The sequence below is a fragment of the Poecilia latipinna genome, unplaced genomic scaffold, assembly GCF_001443285.1.
Source record: "Poecilia latipinna isolate Pla-1442-1.1 unplaced genomic scaffold, P_latipinna-1.0 Scaffold178, whole genome shotgun sequence".
Lineage (NCBI taxonomy): Eukaryota > Metazoa > Chordata > Actinopteri > Cyprinodontiformes > Poeciliidae > Poecilia > Poecilia latipinna.
In genome coordinates, this window is record NW_015112794.1 from 209,431 (window position 1) to 237,088 (window position 27,658).

General features: G+C 39.8%; 1 protein-coding gene across 6 annotated transcripts in view; it reads left to right on the forward strand.

Moving 5' to 3' along the window:
* Window positions 1-27,658, forward strand: part of tln2b (talin 2b) — a 125,673-nt gene that overhangs the window by 81,033 nt on the left and 16,982 nt on the right. For 4 of the 6 annotated variants that reach the window (XM_015030279.1, XM_015030277.1, XM_015030280.1 and 1 more), the window contains exons 18-48: window positions 492-659; window positions 874-1,168; window positions 2,915-3,081; window positions 3,754-3,882; window positions 6,711-6,824; window positions 6,983-7,096; window positions 7,201-7,335; window positions 7,530-7,658; window positions 8,173-8,275; window positions 8,981-9,189; window positions 9,623-9,742; window positions 10,279-10,476; window positions 10,968-11,107; window positions 11,588-11,681; window positions 13,027-13,116; window positions 13,235-13,357; window positions 13,921-14,064; window positions 14,825-15,010; window positions 15,159-15,299; window positions 15,910-16,091; window positions 17,823-17,955; window positions 18,067-18,168; window positions 18,311-18,481; window positions 18,741-18,887; window positions 20,257-20,358; window positions 20,542-20,661; window positions 21,269-21,415; window positions 24,266-24,432; window positions 24,593-24,776; window positions 25,120-25,245; window positions 27,346-27,462. In XM_015030279.1, coding sequence (XP_014885765.1) covers window positions 492-659; window positions 874-1,168; window positions 2,915-3,081; window positions 3,754-3,882; window positions 6,711-6,824; window positions 6,983-7,096; window positions 7,201-7,335; window positions 7,530-7,658; window positions 8,173-8,275; window positions 8,981-9,189; window positions 9,623-9,742; window positions 10,279-10,476; window positions 10,968-11,107; window positions 11,588-11,681; window positions 13,027-13,116; window positions 13,235-13,357; window positions 13,921-14,064; window positions 14,825-15,010; window positions 15,159-15,299; window positions 15,910-16,091; window positions 17,823-17,955; window positions 18,067-18,168; window positions 18,311-18,481; window positions 18,741-18,887; window positions 20,257-20,358; window positions 20,542-20,661; window positions 21,269-21,415; window positions 24,266-24,432; window positions 24,593-24,776; window positions 25,120-25,245; window positions 27,346-27,462 — 4,497 coding nt within the window. The remainder of the gene's footprint in view (window positions 1-491; window positions 660-873; window positions 1,169-2,914; window positions 3,082-3,753; window positions 3,883-6,710; window positions 6,825-6,982; window positions 7,097-7,200; window positions 7,336-7,529; window positions 7,659-8,172; window positions 8,276-8,980; window positions 9,190-9,622; window positions 9,743-10,278; window positions 10,477-10,967; window positions 11,108-11,587; window positions 11,682-13,026; window positions 13,117-13,234; window positions 13,358-13,920; window positions 14,065-14,824; window positions 15,011-15,158; window positions 15,300-15,909; window positions 16,092-17,822; window positions 17,956-18,066; window positions 18,169-18,310; window positions 18,482-18,740; window positions 18,888-20,256; window positions 20,359-20,541; window positions 20,662-21,268; window positions 21,416-24,265; window positions 24,433-24,592; window positions 24,777-25,119; window positions 25,246-27,345; window positions 27,463-27,658) is intronic. The other 2 variants (XM_015030282.1, XM_015030281.1) reach the window with 1 other exon arrangement.

Sequence of the window (27,658 nt, forward strand, 5' to 3'; positions counted from 1 at the left end):
ATATATATATATATATATATATATATATATATATATATATATAAATCAAAACAAAAACAAGTGAAACATTCTCATAAATCTTAAGCCAGCAAGTTTCTGTTAAATTAAAATCTGCAGTTTTCTCTTTGTGATAGAGAAACTAACTAACTTTAAGTGATGATGTCAGATGAAACTGTTACTGTCTTTGATCAGGAAAAGTCATCCAGCCAATCACAAGCCAGGGTCCATCAAGTTGCAATACAGCTGAACCTGAATTTCTCTGTGCACCTTTATTTAATAATACTGACAGATTATAGTTTGATAGTCTGATAGTTTGCCTCGTTCTTCTTTAGTGCGTCGAGCCTTGCTGCTTCTCGTACATTACTTATGCACATGTCACATTATATCGGTTGAACAAAATGAACTGCAAACATTTACTTTCCTGCTCCCTTCAGTCACATGCACACAGCTGTGCTCTGTTCCTGTGAAGGACACTGATTAATATGTTGCAGGACACCCTGATGAATCTGGCCAAAGCGGTGGCCAATGCAGCTGCTATGTTAGTCCTGAAGGCCAAGAATGTGGCCCAGGTGGCCGAGGACACCATACTGCAGAACCGAGTGATTGCAGCTGCCACTCAGTGTGCCCTGTCTACCTCCCAACTGGTTGCATGCACCAAGGTAAACACTTAGATTAAAAAAAAAAAAAAAAAAAAAATGTTTTCACTTTGCAGACTTGCAGACGGATCATTTGTATCTGATGCAAAATAAAAAAACGCTTAATTTGCCAGCTTCCACAATGTGCTTGGATAGTGGAGCTTCCTGCTTCATTGTAAAATCAATGTTGGATGTCTTGATTTGTCTGAGCTGCTGCCAGCCTCTGTGTGTGGTGCAGGTGGTAAGTCCCACCATCAGCTCGCCGGTTTGTCAGGAGCAGCTTGTCGAGGCCGGGAAGCTGGTGGACCGATCGGTGGAGACCTGCGTCAAAGCTTGCCGCTCGGCCAGCAGCGACGGCGAGCTGTTGAAGCAAGTTGCAGCTGCAGCTGGTGTGGTCAGCCAAGCCCTGAGTGACCTCCTCCAACACGTCCGCCACTACGCCAGCTGTGGGGAGCCCATCGGACGCTACGACCAAGCCACGGACACAATAATGAACGTGACTGAAAATATTTTCACTTCCATGGGCGATGCAGGTGAGTGGCAACAGCCGTGCTGAAGGAAATGAACTGATTCTCGCAGAGCAGTCCACCTGGCTCGAGTTAACCTGTTCTGCTGTGTTTTGACTGCGTTGTGAGACTCTAAAAGTGTTGTCTGCAAATGATCCTGAAAAAAAAAAAAAACCTCAGTGGATGTTCAAAGCTCAGGTTGTATGTTTTGATTTGAGTCAAGAGACTGAAGTATTTTTAAAGTGAGTAAAATTCCCGAGGGCTTGTAGTAGCCATGTCATCCTAAACCACTACAAAGTTCTGAGTCTGGTTTCAATCAGAAACTGGGAGTCTTTGGCATTTAGCAGGAAACACATGACTTGAGCATTGGTTTGAAAAGGCCAAGCGTTTTTCTCCAATAAATCAACTTTTAAAAATCCCTCTAAACAAAAGAGATACGCATTTTAGTGCTGAGAGGACAGGTTGATGCCATACGATTTCACACGTTGGTTGTAGAGCAGCTAGACATCTTATGCAGCGGTTTACTGGGTGAGTTATTTAGAGCATGAGGTGGGAGTTTCGGAAATGCAGCTTTTAATAGCAGACATGTGGGGAGGTGTTACGCAGATCCCACAGATTTATATTTCTGCAGGAGCAGATGATGGATTAGAAACATTCTGCCACGGGAGGACATAAAGGTGAAAGTAATATGAACGTGAAAACTGTTAGGCAAAATGAGGTTTCTCATTTTGTAACTAGAATAAAATTTCATTTAAAATATTATTAAATTTTTAGATGTAAATTATTAAAAATAAACTAGAGATATGAAATACACATTTATGACAAGGATAAATCGTATGTTTTGGGTTTTTTTTGGTCAAACTTTTTATATATTTCAGATTTGTTTTATTTTGATTATTTTGAAATGTTATTTTTACAGTGTCAATTTATACACATCAAAACATGTAAAAAACAATTTAAACTAATTAGAACATGTTCACCAATATTTACCAACTATTCGTTTTTTACATATAAAAAATTACCTCATTTAATTTTGACCCTAATCTCATTTGCTTGTGAGAGTTCTGTGCTTCTCACATTCGACAAGAATCTGTCTAATCTCCATTAATGCACAATAAAATTGATCTCATGTTCCTATTTCATCAACCAAACAATCTGATTCTGTAGACATGACCCACTTTCATCAACATTCTTCATTTTGTTGACATTGCAAAGTTTGTAAAAAACATAAGTTTTGACATTGTGTTCAAATTAGATTTACATAATTCTGAATAATTATCTTCTTTTCTCTTTAATATCTATGGGATTTAGGTTAAGCCTTTAAATTATAACCTAAAGTTACCTAAGGCTTAGCATTTTGTGGTTCACAGCTTATTCCCTAGTGGAATCTCATTTATTTTGCTTGAAAGAGCTACTCTAAGTTCAGGTTGATTATCTAAAAAAAAAAAAAAAATGTGTTGTTAATTTTAACAAGTAAAAAAAAAAATCTCAATGCGACTCATGAATCTGCTTATTTGGATGTTTCTGCAGGGTACTGTTTTTATTTATACAGATGTCATTAGCATTAGTGCATGTTGGAAGATGCTGCGATAATAATCCATTGCTGAGAATCCATTTGGGAATCCTTGAAATCCTTGAAAATTCCTTTGTCACAGAAAATCGTTTTTTGTTGTTGTTGTTGTTTCCTAATTAGATCCTAAAAGATTTTACATGTTAACACCTCATTCCAACAGATTATGTACTGATGCAGATGCTGTCTTTTGGTCTGAACAGGTGAGATGGTGCGTCAGGCTCGCGTACTGGCCCAAGCTACCTCGGACTTGGTCAATGCCATGAGGTCAGATGCAGAGGCGGAAGTGGATGTCGACAACTCCAAGAAACTCCTTGCTGCAGCCAAACTCCTGGCGGATGCCACAGCTCGGATGGTGGAGGCTGCAAAGGTGAGTGATTGGTTCTTAAATGTTTTCTCATATTATAACTCATTTAACATGAGCTTATTATTATTATTATTATTATTATTATTATTATTATTATTATTATTATTATTATCACCCCAATTTTTATTATTAGCTTTTCTACTCTTTATTTAAATTGTTATTAAAAAAAACATCAGAAATGTGGCTTCGAGAGAACTTAACTTGAAAACATGACTGCTGAAAGTCTCTGTACTTCTTTATGTTAATAGCTACTGTCTGATTTTACATCCAATATGAAAGTATGTAGAATCAGTGTCTGTTAATGAGCCTCTGGCGACGTCGAGAAGGATATTATCTGGGCGAAATACCCATGCAAGAGAAGAGCAGCGTGTAGCTCGTTAAGATGTTTTTGATCTGTGGCACATTAATCACCACATCACTGCCGTTATCAAAGAGGAAGTGGGGATCTTGCACTGACGGTTTCCTTGGAAACTGAAAGAAGACGAAGTTAAATGTTTCTTTGCATTTATCATACAACATGTGCAGTGCAGTCAGAGTTGTTAAACTTAATATTCAAAAGTTGCTGGTGCTCAGATTGTTTTCTGGATCGACGACACGCATCACTACAATTTGTGCATTTGCAGAAACATGCATAATTGTGGGGCGTTTTTTTTTTTTTTTTTTTTTTTCCCTCAGGGGGCAGCCGCGTACCCAGAAAATGAGGACCAGCAGCAGAGATTAAGAGAGGCAGCCGAGGGGTTACGGGTTGCCACTAATGCCGCAGCTCAAAACGCCATGAAGAAAAAACTAGTCAATCGGCTGGAGGTGAGTCAGAACTGTTATTCGCCCCTCCTCCCCCTTTTCAAGTTGCTCCAGCTTAATTCAGCCATCAAACCTTCATCATCCATCTTTGTAGTTAAGACACAGTGAGATTGTCTCTCTCTCTTTGTTATAAAACTCAGAGGAAGGTCACTTTTTCTTTTTTTATTTGTTTGTGTTATGTCTTTTTATCCCCACAGTGACCTGTAAATCGTATTAATGCACTGAAAAAACTATCTGTATTAAGATCTGTGTTTAGCCCTCAGTATCAGTTTGCCCCCTAATGACTACCACCCCTCTGCTCTGGAGCACCCAATGTTCAATTTCCCAGGCACATAAACTATTCATTACCCAGGGGCTGGAATCAGCCTGCTATCAGACAGGAATCTCAGCCTGACTCCTTGCATCAGATGGCCACAGTAATGGTGCTAATGGTCACCTCAATCACAGCTGCATCTAAGCTAGTTGAGAAGAATATTATTAATCTCCGAGTGCGCTTGTAACAATTATCTGTGAAACATTTAGGCAGCTCTGGAGCCCTCAGTTGTGTACTGCCAAGACAAAATGAATGCCTCAGCGGCGTGTGGAGACATGTTCACTTGTAGCCTTTGTTTTATCTAATTTCGGCATTATGTATAGAATGCTAAGCAAAAGAAAATAAACAGCACGTTTGAGTGTGCTATGATCATTACTTAGGACAGTGGTGTCAATTTTTAATTTTGATTTCGGGCCGCATCAAGTTCATTAATGCCCTCAAACAGCTGGTTGTGGCAGATTGTTTGGATAAAACTGCTTATCAACAAACTGTTCAAATAATATAGTTTTTTTTTGTGTGCATTTGATGAGTACTTCTTGAAACATATTCATATTTAACATATTTTCCACATTGTTGTAATTTGACAGAATGCAAATAAAAACTACTTTGATTTGACTGATAAAATAATATTTAAGCACACAACTGTTATCTTGAAGTGTTATTTCCATCTTATTTCAGCCAGCAAACCTTCACCGTCTGTCTTCCATTACTGGAGCCATTCATTGTACCAAAGCTGCCTCAAGTAACTCTAATGTTCTTTTTATTATGACATAGACATAGTATGTGTTCTGTACATCGGTTATTTATTTTATTTTTATTTTTTTATTGTTGTGGGCTATAAATCCCATTTATAGCCCACAACATATATTTTTCTCTTTCGACCAACCATCAGAATGCATATATATATATATATATATATATATATATATATATATATATATATATATATATAGAGAGAGAGAGAGAGTGCATTCTGTCACATCTAATGATAGGATAAAGGTTTCTTAGCAAACTGCAGAAAAAAATACTCTTCTTTTTCAGTGCTTCACCAGCTTCTGGCTTAATTCTAGATTAGCCTTTTACTCCTGTTCTTTTTAAATATGGTATTACTAATTTGAAATATTTTCCTGGCACAGGCAGGATACAAAATCTATAATTTTTCAATAATTGAAAAATTACTGAGGCCATTCTAGATGCCTAATCACAGACTGGTTTATTACATAACTAGTTTGATGTGTCTTTTTGGTTCACTGTGCTGTTGGAACATCCAGTTGTATCCGTTTTCCAACCAATTTTTTCCCGTTTTGAGTTGGAGATGAAGAACTCGGAAGTCATCCTCTTTCTTCATTATTGAACTCACTGCTGCAGATCTTGCCGGTACGGTCCCGGTCCTCCCCGGACAGATTTATTTTCCATTAGCAAATCAGGCGCTGCTCTGCCTGGCTGTTCTCAGATTTCCGTACCTACATCAGAGGCAGCACTAGCCGGCCCGAGCCCGGTACCGTCTTGTGCGAAATTCTGTTTCCCTTGTGTCGGGAGCACGCATTGCACCCAGAGAGGTGCGTCCAACCATTTTCACAGTGCTTCTGATCGATTTATCAGTAAAACGACTCACATAATCATGTCAAGGTTGCAACTTTCAGTTTAATCGACAGCTGCTGTTCAAAAACAGCAACAACAAAACTGTAAAATAAATAAACCTGGCTTTGTGTGAGGCTCTTCTTACACAGTTTTTGTGTTTTTTTTTTCTTATCACCAACTTTAAAAAAGCAACAGTCTTTTTTCAACTTGTATCATATTTACTTTAACCTGACAAATATCAGTCAGTCACCAAGCACTGTTTTGATGACTACACACACACATTGTGTGCATTTATAATTTTTTGTTCCTGATATAAAGGGATGGAAGCTAGCTGATTGCAGGACACAAAAAAGTAGACTTCATAAAACAATGAGAGTGCAGGCTTTCTGGCAAATCCCGTTCTAATGTGAAATATGACTCAATACTGGATGAAAGGTATTTCCAATTGCTAATATTTGTAGCATTAATGTCATTTATTGGTCTAAGATAATAAGTTCTAGCGTTTGTATTAAAATATTTCTCTATGAATCTGAGATATATGAGAACGTAGTTTCTCTCTTTTCAAAGGAACTTTTTTTTTGTTTTTCACCCAGAAAAAAAAAACAAAAAACGCTTTAAACCATTATTAAAAGCTCACATTGATGATGAGTGTATTTAAACTTGTTGCCCACAACAGTATATGAATAGACACGGGGTAAATTAAGAAGGACTGGTGGTGATCAGTTCTGTCATAAAGACTGGGTTGGAAATTTTTTTTTTCTCTTTTTTTCCTTTCTCACAACATTCTGGCTGATTGCCTGTGCCAGAACACGGCAGTATATCACAAGACGGAGCATACATGAGTGCTCCTCTTTGCCAAAATCTTTTTTTTTTTGCTGTAGACTAAATTGTTTCGTTTTTTTTTTTTTTTTTTTTTCTTTTTTTGTTCTACGAACAGATTGCCGCTAAGCAGGCAGCGGCTGCTGCAACTCAGACCATAGCAGCTGCCCAAAATGCTGCCGCTTCCAACAAAAACACTGCTTCACACCAGCAGCTTGTACACAGCTGTAAGGTACTGTCATACAGTCTTTCTAATGCATCTTCTTTTTATGCGGTGTATGTATTTTGCTGGTTTACTTTCAGAGACCTCCTTAGAATTTGCAACATTTTTCTCTTGTCGTCTCATTAGTGTAGCATATAAAAATGCACAGGGGATATTTTTAATTCCAGGCAGTAGCAGATAGTATTCCCCTGTTGGTGCAAGGAATGAGGAGCAGCCAGGCCCAGCCTGAGGAGCTTGGCACTCAGCTCGCCCTCATCATGGCCAGCCAAAGCTTTTTGCAGGTAAGCACATGACCTTTAAATTGTCAATGACCATTCCAGCCTTTGCTTTTATTTACGTCTAAATAATGGATTTTCTTTTTTATATTTCTGTCACTATCTGTCAGCCTGGAAGCAAGATGGTTGCGTCGGCAAAGTCAGCTGTGCCAACGGTGGCTGAGCAGGCTGCTGCTATGCAACTGGGCCAGTGTGCCAAGAATTTAGCAACCTGTCTGGCAGAGCTCAGGACTGCCATGCAGAAGGTATCCATAACACTGTCGGCGATAACAAGATTCATCTGAATGCCACAGGATATTTGCTTGCTTTTGTATTTTGATGAAACTCCACTCCTTTGATCTCATCTAGTAATATCAGCGGCATATAGCACATGATTCTGTCTGTTCTGCTTAATTGAGTTTGAATGACATTTTTTTGTTTGTCTGGCTGTTATCTGAAGGCCCATGAAGCCTGTGGCCCTTTGGAGATTGACTCGGCGCTCAAGACAGTGCAGACACTAAAGAGTGAGCTCCAAGACGCAAAGAGGTCTGTGATTGATGGCCAGTTAAAACCTCTTCCAGGAGAAACGGTCAGTAGACAGTGAGATACATTACAAAATTAATTTCTTCTTGCTGAAATAATTTATTAAAATGACTCAAAGCGGATGTCCCTGTATATTTTGTTGGACTAATCTAGTAATATCTAGAACTCCATAAGGAGCCAAACTAGGTACCAAATCACGATACTACAGCTATACTGTTTCACAAATTTTCTGTTGAGAAACAGATTTAAGACGTTTAGCATATTTAGAGACTGAAAGTTTTCCCCATTCTTTGCAAAATTCCTCAAGATGAGTCAAATTGAATTGAGAGCATGTATGAGCAAGAACGTATGTGAGTATTGACACAGATTCTCAATTGACTTAGTCATTCTAACCCATAAATATGTTTCTATCTAAACCATGGTAATACTTTGTCATTATTGGTCAGAGTGTTTACTCGTTCATTTTCCTCCATTAATGCATGAGTATTTTATCTTTGACATGATTGTTTTGGTCATGTATAAGCAGATGGACCTAATGATTCGCTGTGTTGCTCTTGCAGCTGGAAAAGTGTGCTCAAGATTTGGGAAGTACATCAAAGGCGGTGGGCTCCTCGATGGCCCAGCTGCTGACCTGTGCTGCTCAGGGCAATGAACATTACACAGGTAACCTCTTCTGAGCAAATACAAGATGCTCACATTTACCGCGTCTATTCGTCCCCACTTTTCTCCAGCAAACCGACAAACTACAGCAGAAATAAAAGGCTAAACTGGGTTACGGTTATTTTTATTGTTTTCAGCACTCTTTTTTCTTTTGTAATCTGTCTGGCTGTTGTTTCTGTTAAATGTGATTTCCTGAATCTAGGTGGAGTTAAAGACGTGTAGAAAACAGCTTTTCCAACAACAAGCGCTTCCAGGCATTGCTTCATGCTGTGGCTCAGGGTGCTGCCCGCTGCTCATTAATCTTTTCTTTTTTTTTTTCTTTTTTTTTTACTGGATTTAACATTTCATCAGCAAATGGCTCCACTCTGCTGGTTAATGCAATTTGATGCAATTTGCTGCTGTTTTAGCTCTATGTGTAATAATTTAAGAGCACCTCCCATGTGGAGGCCGTATTTATTACACAACCTCATTAATTTAGACAGTGAGGGCATTTCGCTATCGTCGTTTTGGTCACAGTATGTTTCTACTCCCAGCTGATTTATAGGATGTTGCAACAATTGCAGCCAGTAGGGAAAATAAGTTTTCTTTAACATAAAGACTGCTGAAAACAGTTTTAGGAAAGACAAGTCTACTGACTATCCTTGCTATGTCTTATCAACATGCGCGTTGATTCCTTTAATTATTTTATTTTATTTTTTTTTATTGCAGGTGTTGCTGCACGAGAAACAGCCCAGGCTTTGAGGACTTTGGCCCAAGCTGCCAGAGGCGTAGCGGCCAGCACAAAGGAGCCTCAAGCCGCAGCGGCCATGTTGGACTCAGCTCAGTACGTGATGGAAGGCTCGGCCATGCTGATCCACGAGGCCCATCAGGCTCTGGTTCATCCGGGAGATGCTGAGAGTCAGCAGAGACTGGCTCAGGTAGCACAGGTCCCAGCTATTTATTCCCAGATGCGACATCAATGTCCCCCCAGTGATTACATTGTTCCTCTGAGTCCTCATACCCCCATATGCCTGCTGATTTGTAAACATTTCTGGTTTTCCATAACAATCATCCCCTCTAAGCGTTACTATTTTCTCCCCGCTGAGTCCTTTGTTGCCTGACATCCCTCCCTTGGGAATAAAACCATTCATTTCCCACAGACCCTTCAGGAGATAAACATATTGTTTAGCATAAATCTGTGACAGCAGCAAAAATTAGTGACAGCGCTCTAAGCTCAATTTGCATTTCAGATGTTTGGGGGGATTTTTTTCTCTCCCAGTATAGCTCTGCTTTGCTCTTGGGCTTTATTGCGCATCACATTATTAGAATGGGTAATGGCAGTCTATTCACTGATGTTGTGCTGTGTTTCAGGTAGCTAAAGCGGTGTCACACTCCCTGAATAACTGCGTGAACTGCCTACCAGGCCAGAAGGACGTCGATATGGCTCTCAGGAGCATCGGGGAAGCCAGCAAGAAGCTCCTGGTGGACTGTGTGAGTCCTGGTCAAGCTTAGAATATTAGAATATTATTAAAAAGCTGTTTTACTTCAGTTGTTTTTTTATTCCAGTTACAAAGGATCATTATAAATAAGGGATACAGCTTGGAAGCATATTAACTGAAAGTTGAGTGAGGGAAAAAAAACTGTAGTAGAAGAAGACGTACAAATAACTGAGATAACTGCAGGATTGTGGAGCAAAGTCGACTCGAGTTTGGGGGGAAATTTACAAGGTGTGAAATATGTATATAATATATTTGTGTATATTGTTGGTCAACTCAGCGTTCTCCCCTGTAATTGTGTTGGTCATAACATGGTTACAACATATCATTAGCTGTAATTCACAAATAATAACAGAAACGAATGCTTACCACTCTGCATGCTATGAAACTGCACAATACACAAGTTTCAAATTCCGAATTGAATTCCCATTACAAGTGTGACTATTCAGCCTGCACCTATATTTTAAAACGTCAATGCTTTTTTTTTTTTTTTTGTACTGCTAATCCTAATAGTCTGACCTGTCTTTGAAGCTCCCTCCCTGCAGTAAGACTTTCCAGGAGGCCCAAACTGATTTGAACCACACAGCAGCTGAACTCAACCACTCAGCAGGCGAGGTCGTCCACTCATCCCGTGGAACAAGCAGCCAGCTGGCTGCAGCCTCAGGGAAGTTCAGCCAAGACTTTGATGAGTTCCTGGATGCTGGCATTGAGATGGCAGGACACACCCAAGTAGGTTTCACAATCACGTAACTTCCTCCTCCACATTCCACCGAGATGACTATTCAGTGGAGCGCTTAGAACGTTGTTGTGCTGAAAGCCTTAAATACGGCGTGTATCTTTTTATTACCTTATTAGCTAAGATATTGTTTAAGACAGTGGTTAATTGAACATTTTCACCTTATTAACTTGGGAGCACTGATGGTCTCTAGCAGCGCCTACACTTTCAGATTTAATAGGATCTAGTGGCGCTCTTGTTCTAGTGATTTAACTCATTAGTTTGTAAAGACGGAGTTCAATAGGAGTTGACACAGCGCGACACCCAAGTTTGAGCCCACTATGCACAGAGAATGCTTAGTTAAGGAGATGCCATCATTACATTTATTTGACATTCTTGCCAAGATAGTAGTTTTCTAACCTGCAGATGTGGTTATTGTTTTCCGTATTTTTATTTTTTTTCCATCTATCATAAGAATACATGTATTCTTCTTTGCGTCATCCAGAGCAAAGAGGACCAGATTCAAGTCATTGGTAATCTGAAGAACATCTCAATGGCATCAAGTAAGCTGCTGCTGGCCGCCAAGTCTCTTTCTGTGGATCCAGGTGCTGCCAATGCGAAAAATCTTCTCGCTGTAGCAGCAAGGTACGATATTATTCAGAGTGAAGCAGAATTGTTCCCATTGTCCACTCATAACGCCGAGTATCTAGCTGGTCCTGATTGGGTAGGTTGTGATGGACACACAAAACATCCTCCTGCCACATCTGTATGCCACTCCTACAACATGTCTGTTTGGTCTTGCTAAAGGGAGTGCATATCCTCCCCTTAGTGGAGAGAAGCCAAGCAGCTGGTCCCATTGGGCTTTTGGCCTGACTGACTCCTCTCTGTCTAATTAGGAGGATGGAAGCCTTGGCTGGAGCTTGTCTGTGCTCAGCAAGGCTGAACACAAACTCAAGACAATCTCTGTGCCCCCTGTGCACCGTGTTATCCAATCACAATGAGAGGCCAGCACTGCCATGCTTGAGTAGGAAAGCTTAAAGCATATGTGAGGCTGTGTGTATGTGCGTGTAGTTTTCACAGGTGAGAGTTAACAGCGGATGTTTTGGGGCCGCTGGTGTGTTTCAGGGCAGTGACGGAGAGCATTAACCAGCTGATAACGATCTGCACCCAGCAAGCAGCGGGACAAAGAGAGTGCGACAACGCCTTGAGGGAGTTGGAGGTAGATGGTCCCCACATTCACTTCACTTCACACAGACAGTCACCATGCTTGAGGAACAGATGTGTTTTTACATGTATACATTTACATTTCATGTACATTTTATGTTTGTGTCCAAGCTCACAGCAGAGAATAGAAAGATAAAATTCATACACACTGAGAATTTTTGTTGAGCTCAAGTACAATATTTTTACTGCCCCTCAGAATGCTATCACTAAGTTGCTCATGCTCTTTTCTCATAGCTTCTAAAACTTTACGTCAAAGTCTTATAAGTATAGAATCCTTTTATAATCCTGTATCAGCTAAAGTGCATACTCCTATTTTCACATATAAGAAATTTTTACCTCATTGCAAAAAAATGCAAAACTGTGAACTGAAATCTTACCATAGGATTTAAGGCTGAATGGAATAGACATTTACACTGCTTATTAGAGATAAAGCAAACTATTTTCATAGCACATTTTTGGATTACCGTTCTCAAAGATTCCAACAATATTTAGTGAGAGTTATTCTGAGGACGCCTCAGATCATGGTTAATTAGGGTTAGGGTTAGTGCTCTCATTTGTGTTTACTTAATTGTTACAAGGTGCTAATAAAAACTAGCATTTTTTTTGCACAAAAAAACTTTGATCTAACGTTCTGAAAATATAACTTTTCACAAGACAGATTAATCATGAAAGGACATTTTGAGAAGATTTGATGATTTCTGTATTTTTACTGAATTTTTTTAAATGTTGGGTAGGTACTCTCTCAAGTAACTTTGCTTTATGTGTGACTATAATCATTGAACCTTTCTTAATTTAGGACATTAAGATATTTGTTTTTATATTTTCTTTTTGGGCGGGGGCAACTATCCATTAAGTTGATGTAGGACTGACATAGTGTTTCTTTTTTTGGGTGGAGGTCAGGGTAAAGGTTTTGTTGGGAGGGACATAAGCACACCTGAACTTACGTTGAAGGGCTTGGATCTCTTTTATTTCCTTTTCCAGTTGCTGTTATTCTTGTATCTGATCTCTCTCATTGGGCCCTGGAGAGTAGCAGTTAAAGTGGTTGCACTGACTAAACTTTAGGATCCAATGCATTTTACCTCATGAAGCCTGTTCAGCTTCCCCATGTTACTACTCTATTACCTAACCGAACATTAATTTCAACACCAATAAACTTTAATTAAAGGGGCTGACTGATACAATTTATCTTTGAAGCATCATCTAATATGTGCTATTTATATTGAATGGCCATTTTAATATCTGAATTAACTGCCTGATAGATTTACAGTGGTGTTATAGCAGAAATGTTTATTGATGTGTTCACACTGGTTCAAGTTATTAACATCTCCATCTGTGCGCAGGCTGTCAGAGGTCTCCTAGGCAACCCCAACGAGCCAGTAAATGAACTCTCCTACTTTGACTGCATCGAAAGCGTCATGGAGAACTCAAAGGTACTGGCGTTTAAAATGATTCCGACTGCTGTATGCTTTAATTGTCAGAGGTATTTTATGCAGCAGACAGTTTAACATCTAATTTGTCCGCTCCTTATTTATTTTTGATGCGCCTCAGGTTCTGGGAGAGTCAATGGCAGGCATTTCTCAGCACTGTAAGACAGGTGATGTTTTAGCCTTTGGGGAGAGTGTGAGTTTGGCATCCAAAGCTTTGTGTGGGCTGACAGAGGCTGCAGCACAGGTGAGATCACAGCATCGCACCAACGCACTCCGGGTGATACCCGGCTTCTGCTGTCATTTCGGATTTTATTCTGTTTACTGTGTTTGCGATTACATTTTCATAATGACTAACCAGACTGCGTTGAATTTATTTATTTTTTTATTTTTATTTTTCAAAGCCGCGCTACATGAAAATAACCTAAAGCATCATGACAGAGTTGAAAACACTCAAATACTATTTGGAGTCTGCTGGGGAGCTTTCTATTGAGTAAATGAGACACATGCAGTGTGAGGCAGGTCTTTCTTTTGAAGATTTTACAGTCTGCCACCCTTAAAACTCTAAAATAGCATCCTCATGTTGTTGACTTTTCAAGAAAGGAGCAATTTTTTTGTTCGCACCAGCTTTTACTATACGAAAGCTTCCATATTGCATGTCGTGAATTAAACTTAGATTTGCGTGGAAGTTGCACGTGGATTTGCACTCACGCATGTCAAATTTGTCGGTAATAACCATTCCAGTTTGCTAGTCAAAAAGTAGCTCAGCAGACACACTCTTAACTCTCTGTGTTTCTGTCAACCCTTTAGGCCTCTTACCTCGTAGCTGTTTCCGATCCTAATAGTCACTCAGGTCATGAAGGGCTAGTGGATCCTATTCAGTTTGCCCGAGCGCATCAAGCCATACAGACAGCTTGCCAGAACCTGGTGGACCCAGCCAGTAGTCCCTCACAGGTAAGATGGTGCATCTTAATCTGAAAGATGCCACAGATTATTTTCTGGTTGCTTTATGCGCCTTTGTAAATGAGGATGACAAAATGCCTGAACTATAACCTTTCTAACTGTGAAAAGTAAAACACTCTAAAGACATTGCATTCATTATCTCGTTGTTTACCATTTTACTTTTACAGAGAAATGTGGTGGCCTTTTGCTCTCCACTCTACAACCTAGCTTGGCAGCATTTTGTCTTTGCACAGCCCTCAGCCATTTAAGCAACTGACAGGTCAACTGAATAAACATCGATTGTGTTGTTGAGGTGTAATTGTGTGCTTTAAGAACTCGTGTTAGGTGTTACCTTCAGATGCCCCATTATGTTAAACACTAAGCAGGAACAGGCAGACTGTTGGAGCAAAGAGTTTGGGACATTAAAGCTGCAGTAAGTAGCTTTTATAAAAATGTACTTCTTTCCATATTTGTTAGAACTGTCACTATGTCCAGACAGTAGAATTTGAGTCGGGTAATCTGTGGAAACTCAAACTCCTCTGGCTCCTTCCAGTCATCCTACTGCCATTTGCAGTAATATACCGCTTCTGGTCAGAAACAGCAAATCATAGACTGGAGGAATGTCTTGGCAGTGTCATTCATGCTTGTGTATACGCTGCTTCCACCCAGGCCTAAAGATTTTAGTCTTGCCTTGGAAGCCTTGCATTTTCATATCCTGGAATTACCTACATTTCTAAACTTATTTGACGTTTGCCGTTTATCTGTCCACAAGGTCCTGTCTGCAGCAACGATTGTTGCCAAGCACACCTCAGCTCTCTGTAACGCCTGCCGTCTAGCCTCTTCTAAAACCTCCAACCCTGTGGCTAGGAGGCAGTTTGTCCAGTCAGCCAAAGAGGTGGCCAACACCACAGCCAACCTCGTCAAAACCATCAAGGTCAACTCCCCAACCGATCAAAACGTTGAGTGTAAATTTGTTACAGATTATTTTTTGTCTGTCTGTGGTTGGTCAAAGGAGATGGTGCAGATGTGTATGTATACTTCAACTACTTTCAATTACAAGACCAAAGTAGGCAGATGTGTTTTCATGCAACGTTTTCTCTTTACAGGCATTAGACGGTGATTTTTCGGAGGACAATAGAAATAGGTGCCGTGTTGCCACAGCTCCGCTCCTTGAGGCTGTAGAAAACCTGTCAACCTTTGCTAACAACCCTGAGTTTGCAAGCATCCCAGCTCAGATCAGTAATGAGGTATTCATGCATTGTAATGATCCTTTGCAATGGACCATTCTTCATGATGTTGTTTTAATGATTATACATGCAAATGAGAAAACCAAATAGAAATGAAGGAATATCTCTTATGAAATTCTTTATTTGTTTAGTATTGTGTATTTAGTGATGACTGTCTTCCTATGAGGCAGCTCTTCACAAAAGTAGAGAATTTAACCAGAGATTACGTTTTGTCTTTCTTTCTCTTTCGCTGTCAAAATAAGATCCAAGATGGATTTTGGTTTTCCATCTTAGCAGCACAGTGCGTGCATGGTGCTCTAAACGCTTTATGGCTGTAATCTGTTGGAGGGCAGTGTTTAACAGCACTTGCTCTCACTACAGCTGCTATAATCTTCATCTTGTTAATCTAATTGTCAAGGGAGGTTTTGGCTCGTATCATAAAGACTAAAGGTGTTAGTCTCTACGTCTGTGTAAAGCTGCCTTTCTAATCTCATCCCTCCATTTGATTGCACGTTTGATCTCTCCAAGGTAGTCAGAGAATATTAACACCTCTGTCGGAGCAACATGGCTGGCTGCTGGCTGTTCAACCTGGGCTGTTGATTCACTCACACAAATCCTTTCATGTCTCCAGGGCTCGGTGGCACAGGAGCCTATAGTGCGCTCGGCCCGGTCCATGCTCGATAGCTCCACTTACCTCATAGAAACGGCCCGCTCGCTGGTCCTCAACCCCAAAGACCCCCCCACATGGTCCATTCTGGCAGGCCACTCCAGGACGGTTTCTGACTCCATTAAAAGTCTCATCACATCGATCAGGTTAGTAGAATCCTACTCGCCATCTGTTCCTGCACAATTATCCTGGATCAAGGATTTTAGAAATGAACTCGTAGCTGGAGAAAACACTGCAGAAAACACTCCGATTCTGAAAACACAGGACATGCTTTCTGATGTGCTTTTCAAGTTTGCAGTAAATTGCTATTCTCAATTTATAGTAACCATAATACCAACTGCTTTGCACTAGGTTAGGTAGCTGCAACAAATCTCCCTGTGTGGTGCTCCACCCATCCTGTTGACTTCATCTGGATGACTGGATGATAACCTATTTAAAAGAACAAGTTATCATTTCAAAAAATGCATTTTACATCGTTACGGGATGAGAAATAATGGCACTTTTTCATTTAGAAGCGTTTTACATGCGAGTGTACGCTGGTTGCCTCTTAACCTCTTAGTGATGACTCCTGTCTGTCTCCACTCCTGGCAGGAAAAGCTTGATTACAGAATAAACAGAAGTGGGTTAATCAGTAAGCTTATGCTATCATGTAAGGAGGGAAGTAGATTTTTCTTTTGTGGGAGTACAGGTATTAATTTTTCAAACCTGAAAAAAAATGTATACAGTGTATCGCAAAAATGTTAGAATATGTTGTGATTTTTGTGTTTTGTTGCAGTGTAATCATAGATTTCATTGTATTTTATTTTGAATTTTATTTAAAAGATAAACACAAATCAGTGCATAGTTTTAATTCAGTTCCTCTGATTCAGTAATAAGAGCACACATTTCTCTGCAGTTACCAGCAGAAATCACATTGGCACATCTAGAGATTGAAATTGTTGCAAAAATTCCTGTCAGAAATGCTCAAATTCAGTCAGATTAGTTGAAGAGCATCTCTAAACTTTAATTTTCAACTCTTTATACAGAGTCTGAATTCCATTTCAGGCTTTGACTGTTCCTTTCTTGCACATAAGTATCTACTTATCAGCATCCTTGTCCTGGCTAAAGGGAAGCATCTCCACAGGATGATTCCCACATGTAATGTTGTACTGTTTGTCCAAAAAGGTCAGCTTATATCACATGTCGGTTTTGTCCCCCGACATAGCTTATCCCCCAAAAATTTCTATTCCAAGGACTTTTCTTCAAACACCAACTGTCTTTTCTCAGCTATTTATAAACGCCAGGATTGTGAGCCGCACAAATAATTGATGACAGACTATCCTATCTGAGCTTTAGATCTCTGCAGTTGCTCCACCATTACCATGGGGCTCTGGTTAATTGCTTTATAAGCTAACTTCTCCTCAGTTTCAACCCTGACCTATCTGATGTGTTCCTCTGTCTTTATGATGCTGTGTGTTCACTAGTGTTCTCTAACAAATCACGAAAAATATGGATTTATGCTGAGTTTAAATGACACACGTTTAGACACTTTTTACTTGTTAGTAGATTTTTGAGTGTAACTGGTTTACTGGCTTTTATTTATGAATATCAGAACATGGAGGCTTAATAGTAATGCATACCACACTTTTAAGTTTATTTGTGGAAAAATGAAAAGCATGTTCTGAACCAGTTTGGGTTGGTTCATCATATGTAATCCTAACAACATGCATAGAATTTGTGGTTCTACTGTAAGAATATGTCAAAAAGGTCCAAAAGGTATAAACACTTTTTTTTTTTTTTTTTTTTTGCAGCCAGCTTTTACTTTTTTACTTTGTCATTTTTTTTTATCAAAGGCATATAAATCTTTTGCATATATATTTCCATATTCCTGGTGACAGGGACAAGGCTCCAGGGCAGAGGGAGTGCGATTACTCCATTGATAACATCAATAAATGTATCCGAGATATTGAGCAAGCCTCCCTGGCTGCAGTTGGGCAGACACTGCCCTGCAGAGATGATATCTCCATGGAGGTGAGTGCACATATCCCATCAGCTGTGCCCTGTTTAAAAGAAATAACTGGGGATCTGTTAGCTTTTCTGTTGTAGCTTCAGCTGTAATTATCTGCTGGTGTGACTCAACAGGCACTCCAGGAGCAGCTGACATCCTCTGTGCAGGAGATCGGTCATCTGATTGATCCTGTCTCCACAGCAGCCCGAGGCGAAGCCGCCCAACTGGGACACAAGGTGCTCTTGTCTGACCGTGTAGCTCTTCATCCCCTTTGGATTCAGAACAAAAGCCCATTATAGCCGTTTTTTTTTTTTTTCTTCTATTTTTGTTCTTCAATCCTTTTCTTTTCTCACATATCTCTTAAACACATTCTTGCAGGTGTCTCAGCTGGCTGGTTACTTTGATCCACTCATTGTGGCATCAGTGGGCTTAGTCTCGAAACTGCAAGACCACCAACAGCAGATGACCATCCTGGATCAAACCAAAACGCTGTCCGAGTCTGCCCTTCAGATGCTCTATGCTGCCAAAGAAGGCGGAGGAAACCCAAAGGTGCACAGTTGCTTCTAATACTCTTTTACTGTAAATGATGTGCATTTCAGATAAAGACTGTATAGTTAATGAAATTCCACTTAGATAATTTAAGATTCATTTTACTTAAAATATTTTGATGCACTGCATTTAATAATTAGATATGGTGCCGCATTGCATTTTAAATATTCTGTAGTAAGACACCAGCCAGAGTACAACACAGAATAGTTAGTTTGGAACAACTAAGACAAGCAATCCTGATCAGTCTTTTCCTCCCCAGGCATCCCACACTCATGATGCCATCTCTGAGGCTGCACAGCTGATGAAGGAGGCCGTGGACGACATCATGGTGACTTTGAACGAGGCAGCAAGCGAGGTTGGCATGGTCGGGGGCATGGTGGAGTCCATTGCTGAGTCCATTGGCAGGGTGAGTAAGGGCGTCTTTTGTTCCAACTGTGCACTTCTATTTCATTTGTCTATTTGAAGTGGGCCAAGTCGCTGTCTTTATTCAGTCCCTAAAATTTGGCTTTTGTACTATGAAGATCTTGACAAAATATAGCCTAAATAAAGTTATTGACAGCCAGGCTTAGGTTGCCCATTTGATTAATCTCAAATATATTTACAGGCACATCTCAATAAATTAGAGTATCATTGAATTTTTTTTTTTTTTCATTGGATTCAAATTCAGTGGAAGATGCTTTATACATAAAGTGATTTGAAAAAGTCTATTTCTGTTCATTTTGATGAATGTGGTTTACAGCTTATAAAAACCCAAATTTATGTTTCTCAGAGAATTCAAATATTACATAATACCAATTTGTAAAAGTGTTTTTTAATACAGCTGTGTTGTTTTATGATCATGTCATGACCTGGACACTTGGCAGTTTTCCAGCACATTGTTAATAGCCACCTTCCTTAGCAATGACCATTTGTGTCTTCCCATCCTTGTGGAAGGTGTCAGTGACTGAGGACGTTGTCCACGTGTATTAATGGAAAGTTGAGTGGAAGGTAAGGTAAAGGTGTGCTGGAAAATGACACACAAGCAACAGAGATAAGTGAAGCAGAGAGTAGTCAATGTTTGGGGGTAATTCATAAGGCATGAATTGGAATCAGAGCTTTAGGTCAATTAGAATTTAATGAAATGCATTTCATTCAGAAATCCTGGAGTCTGGAGGAGAATAGACATGCAGAGAATCCAAGATGCTCGAGGTCCAGTGTGATGTTTCAACAGTCAGTTTCTAATTTGTCAGAATGATGACTGACGTTTACCCCGGATAAATAATTTTGTGGGAAGTGTTCTGAGGTGGTGGTCTTTGTTAGCAATTATCATTACGATCCAGATTTGAATCCACTGGTGATGTGAGCTAACACTCATCCTGCAGGGACGTCAACATGTTGACAATGGGGTTAATAATTGATAATAATCCGCACGTCCGCATAGCCCTGGATCAGATATTTACCTCTTGATTTGTTTTCTTGTAAAAGCTGTATTTAATAAGAAACTGTAAAATGACTGCTGTCTGTGATCTTATCTTTTAGCTGCATTTTATTTATTTATAAACAATCTGAACCGTTTGCTGCTTTCCACTTTTCAGAGGGAGACTTGCAGTGGTAAAGACAAACTATTTATTAATGACATTTCCAGCGGTGCACGTGACATTCTCCTGAAATGTTTTCCAAATAATAAAATATTTAAACGGCCCATCTTGCCAGCCCACCCTTCAAGTTCTCACATATGTAAGAGTTCCTGGAATGAAAATAAGCAGGATATCTAAATGGATTCTTGATCCTAACAGCTTGATGAAGGAACTCCTCCTGAACCCGAGGGATCTTTTGTGGACTACCAGACGACCATGGTGAAGTTCTCCAAGGCCATCGCCATCACGGCACAAGAAATGGTGATTGCAATACAAAAGCATTTAACTGTGTAGAGCTACAGTCTATAGACATTGGAATCAGCTTTATTCGGCAAGATTGTGCACAGAAACAAAGACTTTTACTTCATTTAGTGTTTGCTCACAGTGTCTGAGAAAACATTATTATGTTTATGGTGAAAATATGGTTAATCCTGCTTTAACCAGATGACCAAGTCTGTGACCTGTCCTGAGGAGCTCGGTGGCCTTGCCTCTCAGGTGACTGTGGACTATGCGCAGCTCGGACACCAAGGGCGCCTCGCTGCTGCTACTGCAGAGCCAGAGGAGGTGAGCTCCTCGCTACCGTCTTTAAAAGGATACGTGAGGAAATATTACATTAGTCTTTTTATGTGGCTGTGACACTGAAATGTCTGCATTTTTAATTAATTTTAATGGATTCCTCACACTCTGATGAGCGCAAGTGCTTTCTATTCTTAGATATCCTTCACAAACTTCACCAACAACAGGAGATCAAACAGAAAAAAAAAAAATGTCCCCTCAGCATTCATCCTCTCGCAGCACCCACTTGCTGCTCTCTTAAATCTTTTCTGATTTATCCTGAGGATGGCTGTGTGCAAATATACCACTAATTAGCACAGCAGCTCTTATCGTATCTTGTATATAACAAGCTGCTTGAAACCCTGTTGGTTGCCATAGTGACAGGCCGCTCTAAAAGCCTATAGTGATGCTTGTAATGAAGTACCACCCACCCATGAATTGCAGTCAGGAAATTAAAGGTGCAGTGCCAGCGTTTCCTCTTTGAAGGTGCTTGAAATGTTTCATTTCGCACCTCTCAGTAAGAGATCTTAGCTTGAAGGGTGATTGTTATTTTTTGAGCATGACTCAAAACAAGAAGATCAATGCTGTGTGAACACAAGCCGCTTTGTGCTTTCAGGTTGCTTTCCAGATTAAGACACGGGTGCAAGAACTGGGCCATGGATGTATCTATCTGGTCCAGAAGGCTGGAGCTCTGCAGCTCAGCCCCACCGACAGCTTCTCCAAGAGGGAACTCATTGAGTGCGCCCGGGCAGTCACAGAGAAGGTAAGCAGCAATAAGGTCAGAAACTGGTAAAGGAAGCCATTCCTTGTTCTTTTTTTTTCTTATGCTTTTGTTATAATTTCAAATGATATTTTCTAAAAGTCTGAGCATGTTAAATCCCCATCAATCTCTCATTTTTTCTATAAACAGTGAATTTAAAAGGTTTACACATCTTAAACTCAGTTTTTATGATATAAAAAACCTGACTTTGTGAAAAATTAATACATTTTTTCTAGCTATATTGTAACATGTTTCCTGTGAAATTTCTGTGAAAATTATTTTAAGAAAAAATATAAAAAAATTCTTCTTAATGCAGTTTGGGTGTTCTTGGAAATCACATGCCATTTCATTCTTTATAATCAATGGTTATAAAACACAGGATTAACCTGGAATTAGCTTCATCAGTCCTGAAAATTTTATAAACATCTCTACTCCAACAAGCCTGAATCAAATGACTCGATTACCTCCTCAGCATGCCATCAAATTCTGCAGAGGCCTGGCCGATCACTTTAACCTGATGTGTTTGAACTGGCATCCATGTAGAAGTCATTTCAACCTGGCTCTTGAAGACTGGAGTTGAACTAAACCCATAGTTCGCAGAGAAGTTACAATGACTCAAGAGGATGGTCATCTTCATGGCTAACGGTAGAGCAGGCACAGCATATATAGAAGCTAAAGCCCTCTAAGCAAATGTCCCAGATTTAGTTTATGACCCCAGGTCATATACTGCATATCTTCACATCTTATCTCTGACAAAAGTGATGAACTTTTACTTGAGTTCATCACTTTGAAGGCCACTAGCATTCCGCAAATTCTTAAGAAAAAGGATATCATGAAACCCATGAGCTTTAACTCAAAATCCTCAGGTGTTTGTAAGACAAGTAAAGAGGAAGGTAGATGTTATTTTTCAGCTTTACTATAAGTCATAACAGATGTAAGGAAAAAGAAAAACAATTTTATCTGAAGAAAATTCAAAGCTAAAGTTTAGAATTAAAATCGCACAGAAAAATCTATGGGCTAACTAAAGCTTATGGACAAGAGATATTCTCACAGCTTGATATATTTGCAGAAACTTGAGCAACAGAGTGAGCAAAACAAATATCTGGAAGGATGATAGACTCCTATGAAAATAGAGTAATGCTGAAACTGAATCTAAATATGGCTTCATCATTTGCTTTCTGAAATGATTTATCACTGTCTGATTTGTCATGTCACACCAACCTGTTTTTATAAGATTCCACTGTATGTTTTGTCTTCATGTGCAGATATGTAACATGATTGTTGAAAATTGACTTTTTTTTTGTCAATCTAGGTGTTACCAATAAGAAGGTGTGTTTAATATATTGTGGCATATTTGACATGTTGACATTGATTAAGCCTAAAAAGCTAATTAGCATTCATTATAACTACAGATGTGGTGTTTAAAGACTGGTACAGCTGTTTATATATATATATATATATATATATATATATATATATATATATATATATATATATATATATATATATATATAGTAAGCTATATTGAAATCTAGGATTATGCAAATTGCCTTCTGCAGTAGTTGCCTGATAGCTATTCTTCTGAACCAGTAACAGTCATTTACTCCAGTTTCAGTGCAGGTGAAGTCACAACACGAGTTAAATGTCCTGAAGACTCTAATTCCTGAAACATGTATAAAAACAGACACTGAGGGAGTTTTCCTTCTTTGAATACATTTGCAATGGCTGTTTTTTTTTTTTGTCTTACAAGGAATTAATCATCATCCACCCATCCATTGGCTATACACGCTTATCTTTGTAGGGTCGCGGGGGAGATGGTGTCTATCTCCAGCAGTTATTTGGCAAGAGGTCGGGTACGCCCTGAATACGTCACCAGTCTGGTTGTAGTATAGCAAGCATTTTAGTTGTTTGTTATGTTAGGCTGCGCCACCTGCTGGCATAAATTGGTAAATGCAATGTAAACCACAAACTAAGAAACGTATTTTAAAGTCTATTCTCTGACTGAGCCAATAAAAGGACTTTAGAACTCATGGGCTCTATTTTTTTATTTTATAAAGATAAACACATTTATGAGGTTTTGTTGAGATATTAAATCTTTAATCTTGAAAATGTACGCCAAGTGATAAAAGGCCGACTTTGTAATTGGCTTTATGTGTCACTGAAAGTTCAGGTCTGTCTAACTCCATCACTACGCACAGATTTCACTCCTGATTAGTTTCTAGCTGAAATAGCTATAACTTTGTGCTGAATCTCGATTATTCCTCTTCAGGTCCAAAAACAGTAACTTAAGTTTTATTTCTATTCAGCTGGAGAACGTTGTGGCATACTTACATAGTAATCTGGTCTATGCATCTGCTGAGAGCTTGAATTGGTTCATTGTCAATTGGTGACATCGCAGTGTCACCAGTTTCCCAGGATGAAACCCATAGTTATGGTAATTAATCACTACTTGTTACAATCTAAGCTAGCAGAAGCATGTAAATATTAAATGAGAGGGGCTCTAGGATGGACCCCTGTAGCTCCAAAGAGGAACCTTCTGGAAATAGGCTGTGCTTTGTGAGACCAAGCGTCTAGGCACCCTTGAATGAGAAATTCAAGTATTTCTCAAACATGCATGAAAGGATCAAAGCAACATTATAACACTCAAAAGAAAACTCTCAAAAGTATGTTTTACATGACATTCTCCCCCCAATCTCCTTAAATTTAAGGGGAGCTGAGAGGCCCCATCCACTCCAGGAACCTCATCTTTACTAGGGCTGCTGGAATGTGATCTAGTTGTAGATCTAGTTGTCTTTCCAACTCTAAATAAAACATTTCAGATGTTGTTTTTGTGTGCTGTTTCACGTGCTTCAGGTGTCCTTGGTGCTATCAGCACTTCAAGCAGGAAACAAAGGCACCCAGGCCTGCATCACAGCAGCCAGTGCTGTGTCAGGAATTATCGCTGACCTGGACACCACAATCATGTTCGCCTCAGCTGGAACTCTGAACCCGGAGAACGAAGAGTCATTTGCTGATCACAGGTGCCTCTGACCTCCACTCTAAACAGCCATTGAGAAACTGGGCTTGAATAAAGAAAACAAAAAAAAGATGCTACGACTGTTGAGAGAGACACTCTGCTTTGTTTTATGTTGTTGGTGCTTCATTACGACAGATTGTCACACAATGTGTCGCGTCCCTCAGGGAAAGCATCCTGAAGACGGCCAAGACGCTGGTGGAGGACACCAAGCTGCTGGTGGCGGGAGCCGCGTCCACCCAGGAGAAGCTGGCTCAGGCTGCACACTCCTCAGCCAAGACCATCACTCAGCTTACCGAGGTTGTCAAACTGGGGGCGACCAGCATGGGATCCGATGACCCTGAGACACAGGTGATGAAAATCCACAGCACACTAATAAAGGTTTCTCCTTTTCATGTAAAAAAAACAAAACAAAAAAAAACAAACACATCTGGTTTTCCATTATGGTTTTATGTAATAAAACTCTGCTCTTTTGCATTTTGCATCCTGTGTTAGATTCACTTTGACTCCCATTTCATCCTACGGTTGTGCCTCTTCTTTCCCCTGAGTGCATACCACTGTCTCTGCTTTCCACTAAGTCTGAAGTATCATGACTAGCTCGGAGCGATAAGTGCTAAATCCTCTCCCCAAAGCACAGCCGATAAGCCTACACTCTGACCATTGTGCTTTATTGATTCCACCTCTATCTCCTCAGGTGGTTCTTATAAATGCAGTGAGGGATGTGGCCAAGGCTTTGGCCGAGCTCATTGGTGCCACCAAATGTGCTGCTGGCAAAGCACCTGACGACCCGTCCATGTATCAGCTGAAGAGCGCGGCCAAGGTACGGAAACGGAGCTCTGAAACAGATGACTGTCACATCTCTTTAAGTGGTGGATTTATTTCACAGAAAGCCCTATTGCTGATAGCAGGAGACTGCAGAAATGCATTCCGCAAAAGCCCTCTTTATATTATTACCTGTCGATTGATGCATGCGGTAGCAATACGCTGAGCTTTTTTTTTTTTACAAGGAAGATGTGACAGCTCTTATCAGAGTCTCTGCTTTCTCTCTCATATCTGTGGGACTTGAGTTGTCACTGATATATTGTGTGTATGTGTTTGTCAACATGAACGAGAACGCCGGTGTGCCTTGCAGAAGCTCTTAACAGATGTGACTTGGAAGTGCAATGTGTATAAAGCAGAGCAGTCTTTGTGTGCTTTAGAGTTAAAAGGCCAATTTTTTTTCTTCATTTTAAATAACTCCAGTTCTAATGCCATCCTGGGCAGTTGCCTATACTAAAAAGAATACCCACCGTCGCATCAACTACACTGTTAATTAGCAGTAAACAAAATAAAATACAAAGTTATGAATTTTATGGATGTCATACATAAACTTGTGTGACAAAAATAGTCAACGGAGGATTGCAGAGTCATTGGGTATCAATGAAAGTCATAAAGCTTTCTCTCTTTTTTTACCTTTTTGTTGGCTAGATATGTTCTCCTGTTAGGGGCAAGAATGGTCTCAACCACATAATTAATCCACAAAAATTGCTGGTGTCATACAGAGGGACATGTCCTTTCTATGGCAAAGAAAGGTCAGGAAGAAGCACAAGTGCTTCATCAGCCCAAACGGAAGATGTGTTTTATATTTTGTTTCATTCTGATACCTGTATGTCAATATTGCCTTCTGCTTATGACAAAGAACAAAATAATTTAAAGTCTCTGATTAGGCTTTTGAATGCTGGTCCTAAGTAGTTCTGCAGCAGCTCCTGTATAAAGTATTACTTTTATTGCTGTATCTTAGTTTTAAATGCACATCTCGTACACGTCATAGCTGCAGCCTTGGTTTGAGCTGTTGTTGGCACTTTTTAATTACCGTATGTATATTGTATTTATGTCTGCTCATCGCTTCTTAGAATGTACAAGGATTGGGTCACTGTAAACAAATTGCCCTTCAATGGTTCATACATTTTTCTGACTTCTAAACCCTGAAAATGTGCATCAATTAAAAAAAATCCTCCCATGCAAGATTTTGGGGTTTTTGCTTCAATGATGATTATGAACTCAAATACTGTTGGAAGTACACTTATAAATGAGCAACAGTTTGCTGTCAAGCAGCCTGATGACTGATCCGTGAATGATTTCTCTAGCATGTCTGTTTGGGCCAATCTCTATAATTAAATATCCCTACAAAGTAATATAAAAATATATTTGCATATCAAACAGCAGTTATCTAAAGTTCAGGTTTTGTTAAGCTAACTGACACAATTTCCAGTTAAATGTATGTGCTTTATTATAAATCTTAAGACATGCCTAAGAGGGTCCATGGACTATTGAACAACATAGCTTGCTGAGCACTTACATAAGGGTCCAATCAATTAAGAGTCTTCTTGCAACAGAGCCTCAGGTGCTTCTAAACAGATCCAAACAAAGATCTGTTTTGAAAATGTTGTTGAATGTCTGCTGTAAATGTATTTTTTTTTTCTAATTTAAGTAAGTGCCAAACAATCTAGCACACATAGCTTGTTGCAACAGGATTAGTTGAGTTTTCTCATCTAAATGGAATTAGGGCCACCCATGGATGTGTTCATGTTGACAGATTGGTTCAGTTCCTCCAACATATGGTGACCTCTGAACAGGATACCATCAAAGTCCTGGCGGCCGTGTTTTTCAAATTCCAGAGTCCAGAGTTTACTGCAGTTTACTGAGCACGGCGCAGGCAGAAATATGTGGCACGACAAGTCGGTTAATTAGTTTCTTTTTATATTAACAGGATTAAATTCTAGTCATTTTTAGCAGCAAATAGGATTATTCACAGTGTGATTATCAGAGAAACGAACAGTTTAAATATTTTGTATAACGAAATTGTTGGCCTCAGTGGAGGAAGTGCTCTGCCTTCTGGTTTAAGTTCAGGCCTCATTTTTTTTTCTCTCGTCACTGACAGGTCATGGTGACCAACGTGACTTCTCTTCTAAAAACAGTGAAGGCAGTGGAGGATGAAGCCACTCGTGGCACAAGGGCACTGGAGGCCTCCATTGAGTTCATAAAGCAGGAGCTGACAGTAAGTGCATCTGACAGGCCAAGACTCTTCTTTATGGTCTGTTGAGAGTTAAACATTGAGAAACAGCCTTTCTGCAAAGCTGGGTCAGGGATATCTGTGTCTATTATTCTGAACAACACAGGGAAGCTTTTTGTTCCCCCCCCCCCCCCCCCCCCCTTCTTTTTTCTCCCCCCTTTTCTCTTCCCTCCTCTCCCCC